Genomic DNA, 20,169 nt, shown 5'->3' on the forward strand with positions numbered 1-20,169 from the left:
CTATATTGCTTAGAGCTGTGTTATAGATGGAATCATTTCTCTATAAAGTCCATGCGTTAAAATTCTATTCCCTAAATACCTCAGAATGTGACCTTATTTGGAAATAGGATCACTGTAGATGTGATTAGTTAACAGGTCCTCATAATGGAGTAGGGTGAGCTCCTAATCGAGTATGACTAGTATCTTTATTAAAAACAGAGAAATTTGAACCCAGATGCAGGGAGACCCCCATGTGAAATCGGACCCCCTTGATTTCCCCAAGATTGGGGAACCTTGGAGAAAGAACTGGAACAGCCTCTCCCCTAGGAGCTGACCCTGCCAACACTGGTTTCAAACTTCTGGCCTCCAGAATGGTGGGACAGTAGAATTCTGCTGTTCTAAATCACCCAGTTTGTGGTACTTGGTTACAACAGGCTTAAGAAATTATAGGCTATAACATAGGTGCACTGCTGTGGGGAGGAGGGGGTTGATTTCTTTCAATATCCATTTCAGGACACGTATTAGTACCATCACTGGCTTATCCATTTGTATGGCCTATGCATCTGTCTGGGTCAGAACACATGCCAGTATATCTTTCTACAGATTATGTGAGGCATCTGATGACAAATATGGGGCTTTGTCACTTACTAGCTGTGTAATTAACCTCATTGATCTAAAGGTCTTGATAATAGTAATACTTGATCTAGTATAGCATGGGGCTTATTTGTGAGGATCAAAGGAGATGACAAAAGTGAAAGGCGATACATAGGCACACAGAGAGGATTCAGTGTAGCGGTCAAGATCGTTGCAGCCAGGGTGAATGAGTTCAAATTCTACTCTACCCTTTACTAGTTTTGAGACTCAACTGTGGAGTCAGATATAATTTTGAAATGAGAGCTATAATAGTACCCGTGCCAGAAAGATCAAACAAATTAATATATAAAGAGGTCTTAGAAGATTGCCTGGCACATAGGAAATATTCAATAAACGCTGTCTATCATGCAAGCTATCGAGAACCATACAAATATTAGATCATTATAATTTATAGTTAGTAAAAGCTATTGATGAATACCCTTGTACATTGATAATTTTGACATTCCAGCTCAAGGTGCATTTGTAGCAGTATTTTAGACAGCTATTAATGCAAGAGTTAAAGACTGAATCACAGATGTCTGGTAGCAGGTAGAACAGGTTTGTCCAGTGACTCAAAAGAACCTTAGAACTAGAGGCAATTTCTGATATTCATTAGTCTTGTCATTTCCTTGTTTCAAAATATTTTGGAGCCAAATTTTCTGTTGAGCATTATACTAACTGCTTTGATATGTAAATAAAAAGCAAAAGATTTACTTGGATTTTACTTCAGCATGCACAATTGGGAATTGATTTTTTAACAACTGTTTTTTAAAGTTTCTAATGAAATCTTTGCGTATATTTGAATTGAGATGCACTGTCAGTATATCATGCTCCTTGTCCTTGTTGTTCAGTTGCTAGATCATGTAAGACTCCCTGTGCCCCTGTGGACTGCAGCACACCAGGCTTCCCTATCCATCACCAACTCCTGGAGCTTGCTCAAACTCATGTCCATTGACTTGGTGATTCCATCCAACCATCTCATCCTCTGTTTCCCTCTTCTTCTCCTGCTCTCAATCTTTCCCAGCATCAGGGTCTTTTCCAATGAGCTGGCTATTTACATCAGGTGGCCAAAATATTGGAGTTTCAGCTTCAGCATCAGTCCTTCCGATATTGATTTCCTTTAGGATTAACTAGACTTCCCTGGTGACTCAGATGGTAAAGCGTCTTCCTACAACGCGGAAGACCGGGGTTCAATCCCTGGGTTGGGAAGATCTCCTGGAGAAGGAAATGGCAATCCACTCCAGTATTCTTGCTTGGAAAATCCCATGGATGGAGGAGCCTGGTAGGCTACAGTGCATGGGGTCGCAAAGAGTCAGACACGACTGAGTGACTTCATTTTTAGGATTAACTGGTTTGATCTTCTTGCAATCTAAGGGACTCTCAAGAGTCTTCTCCAGCATCACAATTCAAAAGAGTCAGTTCTATGGTGCTCAGTCTTCTTTATGATCCAACTCTCACATCCATACATGCTGGAAAAACCATAGCTTTGACTATATGGACCTTTGTTGGTAAAGTGATGTCTCTCTTTTTAATAGGCTGGCTAGGTTTGTCATAGCTTCCCTTACAAGGAGCAAGCATCTTTCAATTTCATGGCTTCAGTCATTGTCCACAGTGATTTTGGAGCCCAAGAAAAGAAAATCTCTCATTACTTCCACTTTTGTCCCATCTATTTCTCATGAAGTGATGGGACAGGATGCTATGATCTTAGTTTTTTGAATGTTGAGTTTTAGGCCAGCTTTTTCACTCTTGTCTTTTACTCTCATCAAGAGGCTCTTTAGTTCCTCTTCATTTTCTGCTATTAGAGTGGTATCATCTGTGTATATGAGGTTGTTGATATTTTTCCCAGCAATCTTGATTCCAGCTTGTAATTCATCCAGCCCTGCCTTTTGCCAGATGTACTCTGCATACAGTTAAATAAACAGGAAGACAATATACAACCTTGTCATATTCCTTTCCAAAGTTTAAACCAGTCAGGTGTTCATGCAAGAGTCTAACTGTTCCTTCTTGACCTGCATGCAGGTTTCTCAGGAGACAGGGAGAGCGGTCTGGTATTTACTTCTCCTTAAGAATTTCCCACTAATTGTTGTGATCCACTAAGTCAAAGGCTTTCACGTAATCAGTGAAGGAAAAGCAGATGTTTTTCTGGAATTCCCTTGCTTTCTCTATGATTCAGTGAATGTTGGCAATTTGATCTCTGGCTCCTCTGCCTTTTCTAAATTGAGCTTGAACATCTGGATGTTTTTGGTTCACATACAGCTGAAAGCCTAGCTTGAAGGATTTTGAGCATAACTTTACTAGCATGTGAAATGAGCACAACTGCAGCATAGTTTGAACATTCTTTGGCATTGCCCTTCTTTGGGATGGGAATGAAAACTGACCTATTCCAATCCTGTGGTCACTGCTGAGTTTTCCAAATTTGCTGGCATATTGGCATATTGAGTGCAGCACTCTAACAACATCATCCTTGAGGATTTGAAATAGCTCTGCTGGAATTCCATCACCTCCACTAATTTGTTCATAATGATGCTTTCTAAAGTCCACTTGACTTCACACTCCAGGGTATTTGGCTCTAGATAAGTGACCACACCATCATTGTTATCCTGGTCATTAAGACCTTTTTGGTATAGTTCTTCTGTGTATTCTTGCCACCTGTTCTTAATCTCTTCTGCTTCTGTTAGTTCCTTACCATTTCTGTCCCTTATTGTGCCCATCCTTGCATGAAATGTACCCTTGATATCTCCCATTTTTCTTGTAGAAATCTCTAGTCTTTCCCATTCTACTGTTTTCCTCTATTTCTTTGCATTGTTCATTTAAAAAAGCCTTCTTATCTCCCCTTGCTGTTCTCTGTAACTCTGCATTCTGTTGGATATATTTCTCCTTTTCCCCCTTACGTTTTGCTTCTCTTCTTTTCTCAGCTATATGTAAAGCCTCCTCAAACAACCACTTTGTTTTCTTGCATTTCTTTTTCTCTGGAATGGTTTTGGTCACTGACTCATGTACAACATTATGAACCTCTTCCATAGTTTTTCAGGCACTCTGTCTACCAGATCTAAACCCTTGAATCTACTCATCACCTCCACTGTATAATCAAGAGGGATTTGATTTAGGTCATACCTGAATGGTCTAGTGGTTTTCCCCACTTTCTTCAATTTAATTCTGAATTTTGCAATAAGGAGCTCATGATCTGAGCCATAGACAGCTCCAAGTCTTGTTTTTGCTGACTGTATAGAGCTTCTCCAGCTTCAGCTGCAAAGAATATAATCAGTTTGATTTCAGTATTGCCCATCTGATGATGTCCATATATAGAGTTGTCTCTTTTGTTGTTGGACAAGGGCGTTTGCTATGACCAGTGGGTTCTCTTGGCAAAACTCTGTTAGCATTTTCCCTGCTTCATTTTGTACTCCAAGGCCAAACTTGCCTGTTACTCCAAGTACCCTGATTTCCTACTTTTGCATTCCAATCCCCTATGATGAAAAGGACATCTTTTTTGGTGTTAGATCTAGAAGGTCTTGTAGGTCTTCATAGAACTAGTCAACTTCAGCTTTTTCACCATCAGTGGTTGGGGAATAGATAGATTATTGTGTTGTTGAATGGTTTGCATTGGAAGTGAACCAAGATCATTCTGTTGTTTTCAAGATTGCACCAAAGCACTGCATTTCGGACTCTTCTGTCTACTATTAGGGCTACTCCATTTCTTCTAAGGGATTCTTGCCCACCTTAGTAGATATAACGGTCATTTGAATTAAATTTGCCCATTCCCATTCATTTTAGTTCAGTGATTCCTAAGATGTCAATGTTCACTCTTTTCATCTCCTTCTTGACCACTTCCAATTTACCTTGATTCATGGACCTAACATTCCAGGTTCCTATGCAATATTGTTCTTTACAGCATCATTATACTTTCACCACCAGACACATCCACAACTGAGTATTGTTTCCACTTTGGCCCAGTTGCTTCATTCCTTCTGGAGCTACTAATACTCTATTACTAATTGTTACTAATTAGTACTATCGTGTCGGACACGACTGAAGTGACTTAGCAGCAGCAGCAGCAGTACTATTACTATTAGCTTCTTTGCTGTCAGTAAATAAGGATTAGCCAGACACTTTCTCACCTTTCCAAACACCTCAGAGTGAGTTTTGAGCTGTCAAAAAAAGAGTACCTTTGGACAATACCACTTGCTTCTTATGTGTCTGGCTTCACAGAGGAGAAAGAAACACTTCAGTCTCTGGCCTTATAGAGGAGAAAGAAGTGTTTTAGCAAAACACCTTCCATTCATTTACTCAGCATAAGAAATAGGAACAGCTGTGACTGAATGAAATTATATTATCACATGAATTCAGTTTTGTAAACTTACCCAGGAAGTGTAAATTTGGAGGACGGATTGTCTCAGTGCTGTGGACAAGTTATAGCCTTCAGAACTGTGATGTGTTTGGTGACCAGCCCACATAATGTTAACCTCTGCAAAACACATAATTTGAAATGAGCCATGAGAATAAGAACAAAGCAATTTCCATTTTCAGTTGTGTGTGCTGCTCTATTGAATGAGAAATAAAAGTCTGGAATATCTCTGGAAAAGCAGGCCAATATAATTAAAATGAGCTGCCTTGAATCATTTTTGGAAGCAGAGAGGAAATGAATTATAAACAAAACTGAAACATAGCCAATAAATATATATAGTGTATATGATATAATTAAATGCCTCCAGCAAACTGAAATGACTTCCAAAATTTACACTTTGCTAACATATTACAATATAACAGATCATAAAATCTAACTTGTAATGTTCGAACAAAACAGTTAATGCACTGTGATAATTTTTCAGCATGTGTTAACATATTTCTAATTAAAGAAGAATACTCTGATGGGAGAAATGGTGTATAAATTTAAAAATGAAATATTATACCATTTTCTTCTCTAATGGCTTTTTAATAAATGTCAAAATCTGTCTATTGGAGTAAGAGACAATGGAGAATAATATTTGGCCATAAGATTTAATGTTTCAGTTTCATTTATAGATATATATATTAGTAACTAATAGTTACATATATTTCTTCCCATATCTCACCAACACTAACATTTCTAAAACTGTCCCACATAACTGCTGTTTATCCTCAAAAAAAAAAGGAAACTGTTAATTTTCATTAAGCATTATTCAAATTGCCCTCATACTGTCTTGAAATTCATATGAACCCAAAAGTTGTCTGTTTTTTCTGCAGCAACGTGCCTCTCTAATGACCATCTGAATGTATAGAATTTAAAAAACAAGCCCATATTTTTCATTCTGCCCTCATTATTTCATTTTCTACCAGAATTACATATATTCTATATTATTAGAAGAAAGTATGTTCTTAGCTAAATAATTTAAATTTTGTCCTTTGCTACAAATATAGAAGATAGAATTAACCATATGATATGACAGTTATCCCTGCTGGTATATATTGAAAATTAAAAAAAAAATAGGTTTGGATGCATGGGAATTTAACAGTGAACCTAAGAGTGGCAACTTATGACCACCCTAGATGGCATATTCAAAAGCAGAGACATTACTTTGCCAACAAAGGTCCGTCTAGTCAAGGCTATGGTTTTTCCTGTGGTCATGTATGGATGTGAGAGTTGGACTGTGAAGAAAGCTGAGCGCTGACGAATTGATGCTTTTGAACTGTGGTGTTGGAGAAGACTCTTGAGAGGCCTTTGGACTGCAAGGAGATCCAACCAGTCCATCCTGAAGAAAATCAGTCCTGAATATTCACTGGAAGGACTGATGCTGAAGCTGAAACTCCAATACTTTGGCCACCTGATGCGAAGAACTGACTCATTTGAAAAGACCCTGATTCTGGGAAAGATTGAGGGCAGGAGGAGAAGGGGACGACAGAAGATGAGATGGTTGGATGGCATCACCAACTCAATGGACATGGGTTTGGGTGGACTCCAGAAGTTGGTGATAGACAGGGAGGCCTGGCGTGCTTCAATTCATGGGGTCGCAAAGAGTCGGACACAACTGAGCTACTGAACTGAAGTGAAGAGTGGAAATACTGAGTTATTAGTCTTTGCAATTGCCACATAATCAGAGTTATAAAGAACCCATCGGCTAATGCAGGAGACATGGAGATGCATAATAATATGTATGGGACTACCTTCTTATAACCTCTACAGACCTAGGGTTAGATCCTTAGGTCGGGAATATCCCCTGGGGTAGGGCATGGCAACCCACTCGAGTATTCTTGCCTGGAGATCCCATGGACAGAGGAGCCTGGTGGGCTATGGTCCATAGGTTCACAAAGAGTTGGATAAGACTGAAGCAACTTAGCATGGACATGCACACACGTTAAAATACACGGCACATGACAGGATAATTTGTTAGAGTTTTAATGAAAAACATGGATATATGGAGAGATAGACGTAAATATAGTCAATCCTGGTGGGCTTTTCTTAGACAAGAAAAAGCTTTCATTTAGCCAATGAAAGCTCTGTGAGCAATCTATATAAAGTGAAAGCGGCTCAGTTGTCTCTTTGTGACCCCATGGACTATACAGTCCATGGAATTCTCCAGGCCAGAATACTGGAGTGGGTAGCCTTTCCGTTCTCAGGGATCTTCACAATCCAGGGATAGAACTGGGGTCTCCTGCATTGCAGGTGGATTTTTTTTTTACCAACTGAGCTATCAGGGAAGCCACAATCTATATAGTTCAGTTCAGTTCAGTCGCTCAGTCGTGTCCGACTCTTTGCGACCCCGTGAACCGCCGCATGCCAGGCCTCCCTGTATATCACCAACTCTCAGAGTGTACTCAACACTCATGTCCATTGAGTTGGTGATGTCATCCAACCATCTCATCTTCTGTCATCCCCTTCTCCTGCCCTCAATCTTTCCCAGCATCAGGGTCTTTTCAAATGAGTCAGTTCTTCACATCAGGTGGCCAAAGTATTGGTGTTTCAGCTTCAAAATCAGTCCTTTCAATGAATAATCAGGACTTATTTCATTTAGGATGGACTGGTTGGATCTCCTTGCAGTCCAAGGGACTCTCAAGAGTCTTTTCCAACACCACAGTTCAAAAGCATCAATTCTTTGGCGCTCAGTTTTCTTTATAGTCCAACTCTCACATCCATACATGACCACTGGAAAAACCACAGCCTTGACTAGACGGTACTTTGTTGACAAAGTAATGTCTCTGCTTTTTAATATGCTGTCTAGGTTGGTCATAGCTTTCCTTCCAAGGAGTAAAGTGAAAGTGAAGTCACTCAGTCCTGTCCGACTCTTTGTGACCTCATGGACTGTAGTCTACCCATAGCTGCAGTCACCATCTGCAGTGATTTTGGAGCCCCCCAAAAATAAAGTCAGCCACTATTTCCACTGTTTCCCCATCTATTTGCCATACAGTGATGGGACCAGATGCCATGATCTTTGTTTTCTGAATCTTGAGCGTTAAGCCAACTTTTTCACTGTCCTCTTTCACTTTCATCAAGAGACTCCTTAGTTCTTCTTCATTTTCTGCCATAAGGATGGTGTCATCTGCATATCTGAGGTTATTGATATTTCTCCCGGCAATCTTGATTCCAGCTTGTGCTTCTTCCAGCCCGGCATTTCTCATGATGTACTCTGCATAGAAGTTAAATAAGCAGGGTGACAATATACAGCCTTGACAGACTCCTTTTCCTATTGGGAACCAGTCTGTTGTTCCATGTCCAGTTCTAACTGTTGCTTCCTGACCTGCATATGAATTTCTCAAGAGGCAGGTCAGGTGGTCTGGTATTCCCATCTCTTTCAGAATTTTCCACAGTTTATTGTAATCCACACAATCTATATAGGGAGTTACCAAACAAAATGTGCAAAAAGAGTTTTGGAAAACAAATGAAATATAAGAAAGATTCAATTCTGTGAGAATGAAATTATGAACAGGATTATGAATAGATAGGCTTATCAGAAGTCATTTCTATTCAAGTCATATATTTTCAAGTGAGGCAAGTATTTTCACAAGACATCAGTTTATATCTAATGTAGATTCTAATTGGTCCACACTTTTTTAATCATTCCTAGTAATGACCCTGGAGAAGGCAATGGCAACCCACTCCAGTACTCTTGCCTGGAAAATCCCATGGACGGAGGAGCCTGGTAGGCTGCAGTCCATGGGGTCGCTAAGAGTCAGACACGACTGAGTGACTTCACTTTCACTTTTCACTTTCATGCATTAGAGAAGGAAATGGCAACCCACTCCAGTGTTCTTGCCTGGAGAATCCCAGGGGCAGTAGAGCCTGGTGGGCTGCCGTCTATGGGGTCACACAGAGTTGGACACGACTGAAGTGACTTAGCAGCAGCAGCAGCAGCAGTAATGACCCTACATTTCTACTCAAGTAATGAAGGAAACTATTCCTACACAAATAAGAAGTACTTCACCATAATGACCTCAAACTTCCCAGGCATAATCCCTGAAATAACCTAGAACCTAAATCTGTGGTTTATTGATTAACCTGTATAACTATGAATAAGAGAGTTACAAAGAATCCCATGACACTCAAAATCTTCATATGTTGTATGGGATACTATTAAGAAATAATAAATCTAATGAACATACTAAATCTTTTAAAGCTTCTTATAGATTCAACAATTGAAGACATCTAAATACCATTTTCTCTTTAGAACATACTCATTATTGAACATTTCAGAATGTATCACAAAGAAACTTCACTATGAATCAAAATTATTTCATTGGACCTTTCAGAATTTGTATAAAAAATTCATCATAATATATCTATGCTTCAAGTTCATAAGTGGATGAGCTAAGTAGATGATTTGATTAGATGGCAATAATACGTATTGGAACTACCTTCTTATAACCTCCACAGAAGCTAAATGGTGGAACAAAGAATCCACCAGGGTGGAGGTTAAAGACCTGTCTCTATAGTTGTTTTAAAAGCACTGACTTCCTATCAAAAACTGTGTGTAATACAAGCCTTCATTCAATGAAGTACAGCTGTATAAACAGGTTACAGTAATTGGATCCCACTGTCTTACCTCTGTAACTTTCCAGAATTGGGGGAAACAAGAAACACAGGAAGTAAATTATTTTCAAGGGTGGCTTTAAAAATACATTTTTAGAAAATTGTTCCAACAGTACTTTGGTAAATAAGATACATTTAACAGTACATTTACAAATATGTTCATCTTCCTTAATATTTGAATTGATGAGTTGTCTGTTCTAAGGAAGAAAAACAAATGTTAAAGAGAAAAACTGATATGATCACAATAAACTTCTTCCAGTGAAAAATTCATATAAGTTGCCATCAATAATAATTTTCTTTTTCTATAAGAAAATTATTGATTATAAAACTTATGGTATATTACTATGGCTTTTCAATGATATTAGAAATAATAATGTTATTAATACTTTCCACTGCCAAAATATAGATTTCTTTACATATATTTTATTTATACATTAACTATTCATTCAATTTGGCCAAAATTTAATGTAATATATGTGTGTATGTATGTTATATTCTTGAGTTTGCTATCTTGTTTCTTTTTTATTAAAGTCCAACTTACTTACAATGAAATATATCCCTTTTGATATTTAGTTCTATGAGTTTTTATCAAACAAATACAACTGTGCAATCACTGTCAATATCAAGATATGGAATAGTTTTTATTATCCCAATAGACACGGAATAGTTATGATCACCCCAAAGTTCTCTCTTCCATTTTGTGTATGGCAGGTTAACTCTAACACGGCTCCCAGATTCAGATGATGAGATTCCCAGGGAACTTAGGAGAGTCTACTGTGTTTTGGGTGTGAAATAAGAATCCATGGGATCCAGAGGGCTTCCTATGGGAAACAGTCTCTAGGCAGTCCCCAGTGATTCTAGTCTACTGGTACTGAACCCCCTGTATAAACTCTTCCCTTGAATGTGGTTGGATTTGACTTCCTTCCAGTAAATGTAGGGCTTTCCTGGTGGCTCAGTGGTAAAGAATCTGCCTGCAATGCAGAAGACCCAGATTCAATCCCTGGGTCAGGAAGATCCCCTGGAGAATGGAATGGCTACCCACTCCAGTATTCTTGCCTGGACAATTCCATGGACAGAGGACCCTGGTGGGTTCATGGGGTCACAAAGAGTTGGACACAACTGAGAGATCCAAAAGTATCAGACACAACTGAGTGACTAATGCTCTTCTGCTAAATATAATTCTCGCAAAGGTGACGGGATGTCATTTCTGATATCAGGTGATAAAAAGACTGAGGCTGACATCTTGGGTGCTTTCTCTTACATCGTCACATGCTCTATCCAAGGAAAGTCGGCTGCCATGTTGCAAGCTGCCTTTTGGAGAAGCACATACGACAGGGAACTAGGGAAGGCCTCAGGTTAACCAGCTAGCAAGAAACTAAGCTCCTTAACCCAAATTCCACGAGAAACTGAATCTTGCCAAAAACCATGTATGTGAGTTTGGAAGCAGATCTTCTCCAAATTGAGTCTTCAGATAACACTGCAGCCAGGAACTAGCTTACTGCTTAATTGCAACCTCATGAAAGACTGGGGACCAGAAGCACTCATCTAAGCTGCCTGCTGATTTCTGACTGACAGAAGTTGCAAGAGAAGCCATGGATATATTAAAAAGCAAAGGACCATTAATACAGTGGTCAGTCCTCCCTGATCTTATACTCTGTCCCTAGCATTCTCTCATATGTTTTTTTTCACTTATGTTGGTGTTTAGCTAAGTCGTGTTGAACTCTTTTGCAACCCTGTTGGCTGTAGCCTGACAGGCCCCTCTGTCCATGGGATTCTCCAGGCAAGAATACTGGAGTGGGTTGCCATTACCTCCTCCAGGGGATCTTCCCAACCCAGGGATCGAACTTGTGACACCTGTATTGGCAGGAGAATACTTTACCACTGAGCCACCAGGAAAGCTCTTCTTTCCCCTAGTTTTGCTTTTCTAAGGATGTCATATCAGTGAATTATTGCGTATTAGGCCTTGGAGTTTGCTTTCTTGCACTTAGCATAATGTATCACAGATTCCTCCATTTTGCTGTGTTTATCAGTAGTTTGTTCCCTTTTTTTTGCTGAGTAGTATTCCATTTGTACGATCAGTTTTTGTTTTGTTTTGATCCACTTAGTAGTTGAACATTTCAAGTGTTTCTAGTATTTGGCAATTACAAATGAAGCATCTATAAATTTTCTAGAATTTTTTTTCAGGTGGACATAGTTTCATTTTTCTTTGGTACATACTCAAGAGTGAGATTACTGAACTGTATGGGATGTTTACATTAGGTTGCAAAAAAATTCAAATCATTTTCCAAAGTGACCGTGCCTTTTTGTATTATCACTAGCAGTAAATGAGAGTTAAAGGTCCTCCACATTTTTGATGGTACTTGACACTATTAATTTTATTTATATTTAATAACATTCTAATAAGTGTATATTGTTATCACACTGAAATTTTAATCTACACTGCTGCGGTGGCAAATGACAATAGTTACTTCTCCATGTGCATTTTTGCCATTGATATGTCTTTTTGGTCTATTCAATACTAGTGCCTTCAGTTTAATTGGCTTGCTTTTATATTATTGAGTTTTGAGATTTCTTTATATATACTGTACACAAACATGTTCTCCTTATGAAGTGTCTTATGAAGAACACTGTGTTTTAATTTTGATAAAACCCGATTTATATACTTGAGAGTTTTATTAAAAGATACTTTTAGTATATGTAAGAACAGAGATTACTTTGAAGAAACATAAGAATGATGAGAAATTTCCAAACAGAGTAAACTTGTAATCTAGAGACTAACAGATTCTATATGCATTACACATCTAAAGTATATCTAAATAAGTCTCCTATCTCATATCTTGTCACCTATAAAGTGGACAGAAATAGTTCTCTAGGTTAATCTGAGCCATAAACATAGGTCTACAAGGAATGTTCACAGCTATATGATAATAATTTAATCTTCAGGAGTGACAGGCCAGGAAGTCTTGGGGCACCCTGGGGGTGATGATGTTGCCTTCACTCATAATGTGAGAAACCTTCAAGTTATAAAGGAAAAAATGTTAGGCCTATTTGTAATATGTTAGTGATGTTTAGCACCAAGAAAGTCATGTTAGTAATACTTCATGGGACATTTAGCATATTGTGTAGCAGAACATGGAACATGAGAACTGAACTACAGGAGCCTTATGAAGTTACTTAGTTCAATTCCTTATTTTATAACTAATAAAAATGAAATTGAAATGAAGAAGGGAAAAACTTACATTAGAGGAAAAGAAAGCTTTTTAAAATTTTCTCTCCCTCAACAGTGATTTATTTGGAGCATTCACCCCCATCTTGGATTTTTCTTTCTCCTTCAGAAATGGAGGTGAATGGGACCAAGAGTTCTGTGGGCCCCGGCATATATTTGGTGATGTTCAGGAAGTAAAGGACAATAGGAGCTTAAAACACATTATTGAATGATGGTGCTAAGCTTCTTGAATTAGCACAACTGCCTATAGCTTTTTACACAAAATCTAACACTATAAAACACTGAACTTATCAATTTTTGAATGATAACAATTGTCACTTTGAATTTGAAATACTGAATATAAGTGAACCCTTCAAAATTTGTTCTATCTCTTTCCAACAGATAAACATGATAAGTGATTTCAAAAAATTAAGTTAACTAAGTAATCAAAATAATAGTAACAGACTCAAACTATCAAACTGAAGTCTAAATGGGAAATATAAGCAGATGCATAATAATAAATAGATCCTCATTTATTTTTCTATTCTTTACTCAATGAACTGATGGTGATGTCATCAATTTTACCATCACACTTTCATTCACTTCCTATAGCAGAAAATCAAATTGATGAGAAAATTGATGATTCAATGAATGGAGATTGATATTCAGTTCAGTTGCTCAGTAGTGTCCGACTCTTTGCAATCCCATGGACTGCAGCATGCAAGCTTCCCTGTTCACAACCAACTCTTAGAGCATGCTCAAATTCATGTCCATCGAGTTGGTGATGCCATCCAACCATCTCATCCTCTGTCGTCCCCTTCTCCTCCTGCCCTCAATCTTGCCCAGCATCAGGGTCTTTTCCAATGAGTCAGTTCTTTGCATTAGGTGGCCAAAGTATTGGAGTTTCAGCTTCAGCATCAGTCCTTCCAATGAATATTTAGGACTGATTTCCTTTAGGATGGACTGGTTGGATCTCCCTGCACTCCAAGAGACTCTCAAGAATCTTCTCCAATAGCATAGTTCAATTTTTGGTCCTCAAGCTTTGTTTATAGTCCAACTCTCACATCCATACATGACTACCAGAAAAATCACAGCTTTAACTAGATGGACCTTTGTCGGCAAAGTAATGTCTCTGCTTTTTAATATGCTATCTAGGTTGGTCATAACTTTCCTTCCAAGAAGCAAGAATCTTTTAATTTCATGGCTGCAGTCACCATCTGCAGTGATTTTTGAGCCCAAGAAAATAAAGTCTGTCGTTGTTTCCATTGTTTCCCCATCTATTTCCCATGAAGTGATGGGACCAGATGCCATGATCTTCGTTTTCTGAATGTTGAGTTTTAAGCTGACTTTTCCTCTTTCTCTTTCATCAAGAAGCTCTTTAATTCTTCTTCACTTTCTGCCATAAGTATGGTGTCATCTGTGTATCTGAGGTTATTGGTATTTCTCCCAGAAACCTTGATTCAAGTTTATGCTTCATCCAGCCTGGAATTTCACTGAAATATTCTACATAGAAGTTAAATAAGCAGGGTGACAATATACAGCCTTGTCGTACTCCTTTTCTGATTTGGAACCAGTCTGTTGTTTCACGTGCAGTTCTAACTTTTGTTTCCTGACCTGCATAGAGATTTCTCAGGAGGCAGGTAACGTGGTCTGGTATTCCTATCTCTTTAAGAATTTTCCACAGTTTTTCTTTGTGATCCACATAGACAAAGGCTTTGGCATAGCCAATAAAGAAGAAGTAGATGTTTTTCTGGAAACTCTCTTGCTTTTTTGATGATCCAACAGATATTGGCAATTTGATCTCTGGTTCCTCTGCCATTTCTAAAACCAGCTGGAACATCTGGAAGTTCATGCTTCACATATTCCTGAAGCCTGGCTAGGAGAATTTTGAGCATTGTTTTGCTAGCATATGAGATGAGTTCAAATGTGTGGTAGTTTGAACATTCTTTGGCATTGCCTTTCTTAGGGATTAGAATGAAAACTGACCTTTTCCAGTCCTGTAGCCACTGCTGTGTTTTCCAAATTTGCTGACATATTGAGTGAAGCACTTTCACATCATCATCTTTTAGGATTTGAAGTAGCTCAACTGGAATTCCATCACCTCCACTAGCTTTGTTCATAGTGATGCTTCCTAGGGCCCACTTGACTTCACATTCCAGGATGTCTGGCTCTAGGTGAGTGATCACATTCTTGTGTTTATTTGGGTCATGAAGATCTTTTTTGTATAGTGCTTATGAGGAAATGGCAACCCACTCCAGTATTCTTGCCTGGGGAATCCCATGGAAAGAGGAAGCTGGTGGGCTACAGTCCCTGGGGTCACAAAGAGTTGGACATGACTGAGCGACTTCACTTTCACTTCACTTTCACTTCACTTTCACTTTATGTGTATTCTTGCCGCCTCTTCTTAATATTGTCTTCTTCTGTTAGGTCCATAACTTTTCTGTTCTTTATCGTGCCCATCTTGCATGAAATGTTCCCTTGGTATCACTAATTTTCTTGAAGAGATCTCTTGTCTTTCCCATTCTATTGTTTTCCTCTATTTCTTTGCATTGATCACTGAGGAAGGCTTTCTTATCTCTCCTTGCTATGCTTTGGAACTCTGCATTCAAATGGGTATATCTTTCCTTTTCTCTTTTGCCTTTCACTTCTCTTCTTTTCTCAGTGATTTGTAAAGCCTCCTCAGACAACCATTTTGCCTTTTTTCATTTCTTTTTCTTGGGGATGGTCTTGATCACAGACTACTGTACAATGTCACAAACCTCCATCCATAGTTCTTCAGGCACTCTGTCTATAAGATCTGATGCCTTGAGTCTATTTGTCACTTCCACTGTATAATCGTAAAGGATTTGATTTAGGTTATACCTGAATGGTCTAGTGGTTTTCCCCACTTTCTTCAATTTAAGTCTGAATTTGGCAAGAAGGAGCTCATGATCTGAGCCACAGTCAGCTCCTGGTCTTCTTTTTGCTGACTGTATAGAGCTTCTCCATCTTTGGCTGCAAAGAATATAATCAATCTGATTCTGGTATTGACCATCTGGTGATGTCCATGTGTAGAGTCTTCTCATGTGTTGTTGGAAGAGGGTGTTTGCTATGACCGGTGTGTTCCCTTGGCAAAACTCTGTTTGCCTTTGGCCTGCTTCATTTTGTACTCCAAGGTCAAATTTGCCTATTATCCAGGTATCTCTTAACTTTCTACTTTTGCATTCCAGTCCCCTATAATGAAAACGACATCTTTTTTAGGTATTAGTTCTAGAAGGTCTTGTAGGTCTTTAGAGAATTGTTCAACTTCAGCTTCTTCAGCATTACTGGTTGGGGCTTAGACTTGGATTACTGTGTTGTTGAATGGTTTGCCTTAGAAACAGAGATTATTCTGTCCTTTTTGAGACTATACCTAAGAACTGTATTTCAGACTCTTTCACTGATTATTAGGGCTACTCCGTTTCTTCTAAGGAATTCTTGCCTGCAGTAGTAGATATAATGGTCATCTGAGTTAAATTCACCCATTCCAGTCCATCTTAGTTCACTGATTCCTAAAACGTCAATCTTCATTCTTGCCATCTCCTGTCATGCACACACTTCCTCAACGTAAAAACTGAGAGCACTTTGAAAACAACACAGCTTTCCTGTAAACTGGGAGAGAAGTTTGAAGAGACCACAGCTGATGGCAGAAAGACTCAGACTGTCTGCAGCTTTACAGATGGCACATTGGTTCAACATCAGGAATGAGACGGAAAGGAAAGCACAATAACAAGAAAACTCAAAGATGGGAAATTAGTGGTGGCATGCATCATGAACAATGTTACCTGTACTCAGGTCTATGAAAAAGTAGAGTAAAAATTCCATCATCATTTTGCACAGAAATTATTTGCAAGGATGAACAAGCTCAGTTCAATGAGAAAATCTCCATACTGCGTTTTTTTTTCATTATTGCATCAATTATCTTTATCAAAAACAATTAAACTATTTCAAAGTGTTGGTGTAATTAGGGTCATCTCTTTGGTTAGCAAATAAATCTGTTTGTGCTTTAAAAAAAAAAAGGCTTCTGTAAGTTTCATCATTCTCCATGTACATCCCTCTGCTCCTAGTCATTTTGTGTGCTGAGATTTGCCAAGTCTAAATATTAACCTAGATTTCTCTTCTTTCTGTTGATATTACCTCAGCTCTAGGCCATGGGCCAAGTGATCTGCTAGAAGATCCTGATTCCATCTCTGGTGATACATGGAAGGAGCTCTTTTCCACTCACAGGAAAAAGTATTATTGTACTAAAGTACTAAGTGGCCTGAAAACTGGTATCTCTAGGAATATAACAGATGAGCAAAGAGAGATTTTTTGGTTAAGGGAGATTCCCATACCTTTCAACTGTTGAAAATTAGCTGTGTTTATAGAAAAGCAAGGGCTCCCCTTGTGGCTCAGCTGCTTAAGAAACTGCCTGCCATGTGGGAGACCAGGGTTTGATCCCTGGGTCGGGAAGATCCCCTGGAGGAGGGCATGACAACTCACTCCAGTATTCTTGCCTGGAGAAGCCCATGGACAGAGGAGCCTGGTGGGTTACAGTTCATGGGGTTGCAAGAGTTGGACACAACTGAGCAACTAACACACACACATACAGAAAACCTATCCCCTCTCTCCAAAAGTTGGCAGAATTAGATAAAAATCCTTTGAAATCAAAGTTATCAGTATTACATTTTAAAAGAATTATGAAGCTGACAGTTATTATATCTCACAAAGGCCACTTATCTATTGAATGAAACCAAATTCTAGTGCATGTGGGTGCTGATTAGCAGCAGCAACAGTAGCATCATGGCTTTAGGTTTGGGGACTGTTAGTCATTTCATCATGGGACTTACCATATATCCAGATCAAAAAGGAATCCACATGGTCTGCATAGAATAAAAATCAAGAAATCGTCCAGAGGATTTAATGACATCCATTTGGCACTCATAATGACCTAAACTAGCACAATCCAAAGACAGAAACCATGGGAGAAGAACTGTCTTTATGTCAATAGATTTAGCTACGATTGGCAAACACTCCTACAACACTCCTTCTGTGCAGTGTGCTCGCCTGTGGTGAGACACAATGAACTTCTGCTGTATTATGTTTGGAATAATGACTGCTATAATTTATCTCCACAAGCCACAGACTCCAAGAACACATTAACCTCCAAAGTTTGAAAGGAGAGCAATATTAAGGAAGTGAACAGGAAAGCAAAACAAGCAGGGATTGTCAGGACAAGACAGGAAAGCAGGAAAAAAAAAAAAAGGCACTAAAACCACAGTTAGAAAGTGGCTGCAATGTGTCTTTATTCTCCCTTTCTTAGCCTTATGAGTGGATGGAGATTATCCTTGTCAATGGCAACAAAAACCTACTGGGATCTCTTTGCCAATAATAAGGGCGTTCTATTGGTCTTACCGTTTGCCTTTGTGTTCTGAAACTAATTTTTACTGCTTCATTGCAAATGAGTAAGAAGCCTGTAAGATTACTAAATTTTCAAGAAATGTGATGGTGTCCACGGAAGGTGCCAGAGTGAATCAGGATTGGATGTCCCAGTTGGAACAGGTCAGTGTATCCTTTGGTTTCATCTTGACATAGATTAGCATGGTCACTGGTCTTTGAGAAACCAATCTGCATCTGATAGATTTTTGTTCTACATGTTTGGGAACTGTTGTTCCTCACTATGTTATTATTGTTTGTTGACACCTCATAGAACTGAATGTTCTTTGTTACTCTGTTGAGTTACTTTGCCCTTTCATCTGTTACCTGCAAAGTAAATGTATGTCTGAAATCTGAATACATATCTGATTTTAAAAGGAGGCTATCAATGACTATAAGTCTCACTACTACCAGAGGAAGAGGTCTCATGGCATATTCTTTGACCATTGAAAGATGGAAGTGGTTATGCAGGAACATAGCTTCCATTACTCTAATAGAAGTAACCTCATATTCTACGCTCTAAGTCTTTAAGCATGACTCCATTGCTATATGACCTTCAAACCCAAATGTTATTTGTTAAATGGATTCATCATTTTCTGCCCATGCTTCCTTTTTCTGTTTCTGATCTTGTTATATGACAATTATGCCTTTGATCACTTCCTTTTAAGATTTCACAACTGGCTTCAATCAATCCATCGAGTTACCTGGTGCTTTCCTTTCCTATCGCATACCTGTTGTGCTAGGTGAAGGCCTCATTGCCTCGGTACAGTCAGTCAGTATCCACTGTGCATTTTCTATGCGTAAGAGACTGCCCTTGTATCACTCACAGTCTAGTGAAGGTTAGCAAACTGACATCACACGCCAAAGTCCAGCCCACCAACTGTTCCATACAGCCAACAAGCTAAAATAGCGTTCACATTTTTAAAAGACTGAAGTAGAATCAGAAGAGTAACAGTTTGTGACACATGAATAGTATATTAAAAAAAAAAAGAAATATGTATCTTCATATTTTTTTCTCACGTACTCTCCATTTTCTGGGCATCTTGAACACCCTGAACACTTTCCTGGTCACCTGTATCTGTGTGACCTGTCAAAATATTCTCCATCTTTCAAAGAATGTCATTTTCTCTAAGCAGTCATACTTGGTAGCTGGGAAAACCAGCTACAATTATTACACAATCCTTATTACTCCTAGGCCTCTAATACCACAAATACTAGGTTATTTTCCTCCCCTATTTTATGAATTTCTTTAAAAAATATTTATTTATTTGGCCATGCTGGGTCTAGTTGTGGCGTGTGGGATCTTTAGTGAGGCATGTGAACTCTTAGTTGTGGCAATGTGGGATCTAGTTCCCTGACCAGGGATCAAACCTGGGTCCCCTGAATTAGAAGCTCAAGTCTTAGCCACTGGACTATGAGGGAAGTCCCATAAGCTTCTTAAGTAGAGAAAATTTATCTATTTTGTACTTTTTACAACACCTACTATTAACTTCGCATAGTAGATCATTAATACATTGTCTTTTTTTTTTTTTAACTTTACATAATTGTATTAGTTTTGCCAAATATCAAAATGAATCTGCCACAGGTATACATTGTCTTGCTTGATTAAACTTATGCTTACCAAATACAACTGTTTCATTTGAATAATCAATGTCCAAATAAATAACTATTGATTTCTGTGAAATACATGTATTGCCACTAGTGAAATTAATGCTTTTATAATTTTTCTTTTTCCTTCATACTGATTTCATCTCCCTAATTTCAGTCATATCTAAACATTCCATTTTGTAAAACATAAACCATTAACCTTCCTTTCCTTAATTTGTTTTTATCTCAAATGTCTTAAAAGAGTAATTTATTCACTTATTTACCTCAAATTCATTCTTAAACTTGTTGTCAATATCACTTAGTGAAAGTGAAG

At 38.4% G+C, this 20,169-nt stretch overlaps 1 protein-coding gene across 2 annotated transcripts in view; it reads right to left on the bottom strand.

Annotated features, from left to right (window-relative positions):
* Nucleotides 1–20,169, bottom strand: part of AGMO (alkylglycerol monooxygenase) — a 390,649-nt gene that overhangs the window by 252,940 nt on the left and 117,540 nt on the right. For both annotated transcript variants that reach the window (XM_061413606.1, XM_061413607.1), the window contains exon 4: nucleotides 4,971–5,074. In XM_061413606.1, coding sequence (XP_061269590.1) covers nucleotides 4,971–5,074 — 104 coding nt within the window. The remainder of the gene's footprint in view (nucleotides 1–4,970; nucleotides 5,075–20,169) is intronic.

This window comes from Bos javanicus, chromosome 4 (genome assembly GCF_032452875.1).
Source record: "Bos javanicus breed banteng chromosome 4, ARS-OSU_banteng_1.0, whole genome shotgun sequence".
Classification (NCBI taxonomy): Eukaryota; Metazoa; Chordata; class Mammalia; order Artiodactyla; family Bovidae; genus Bos; species Bos javanicus.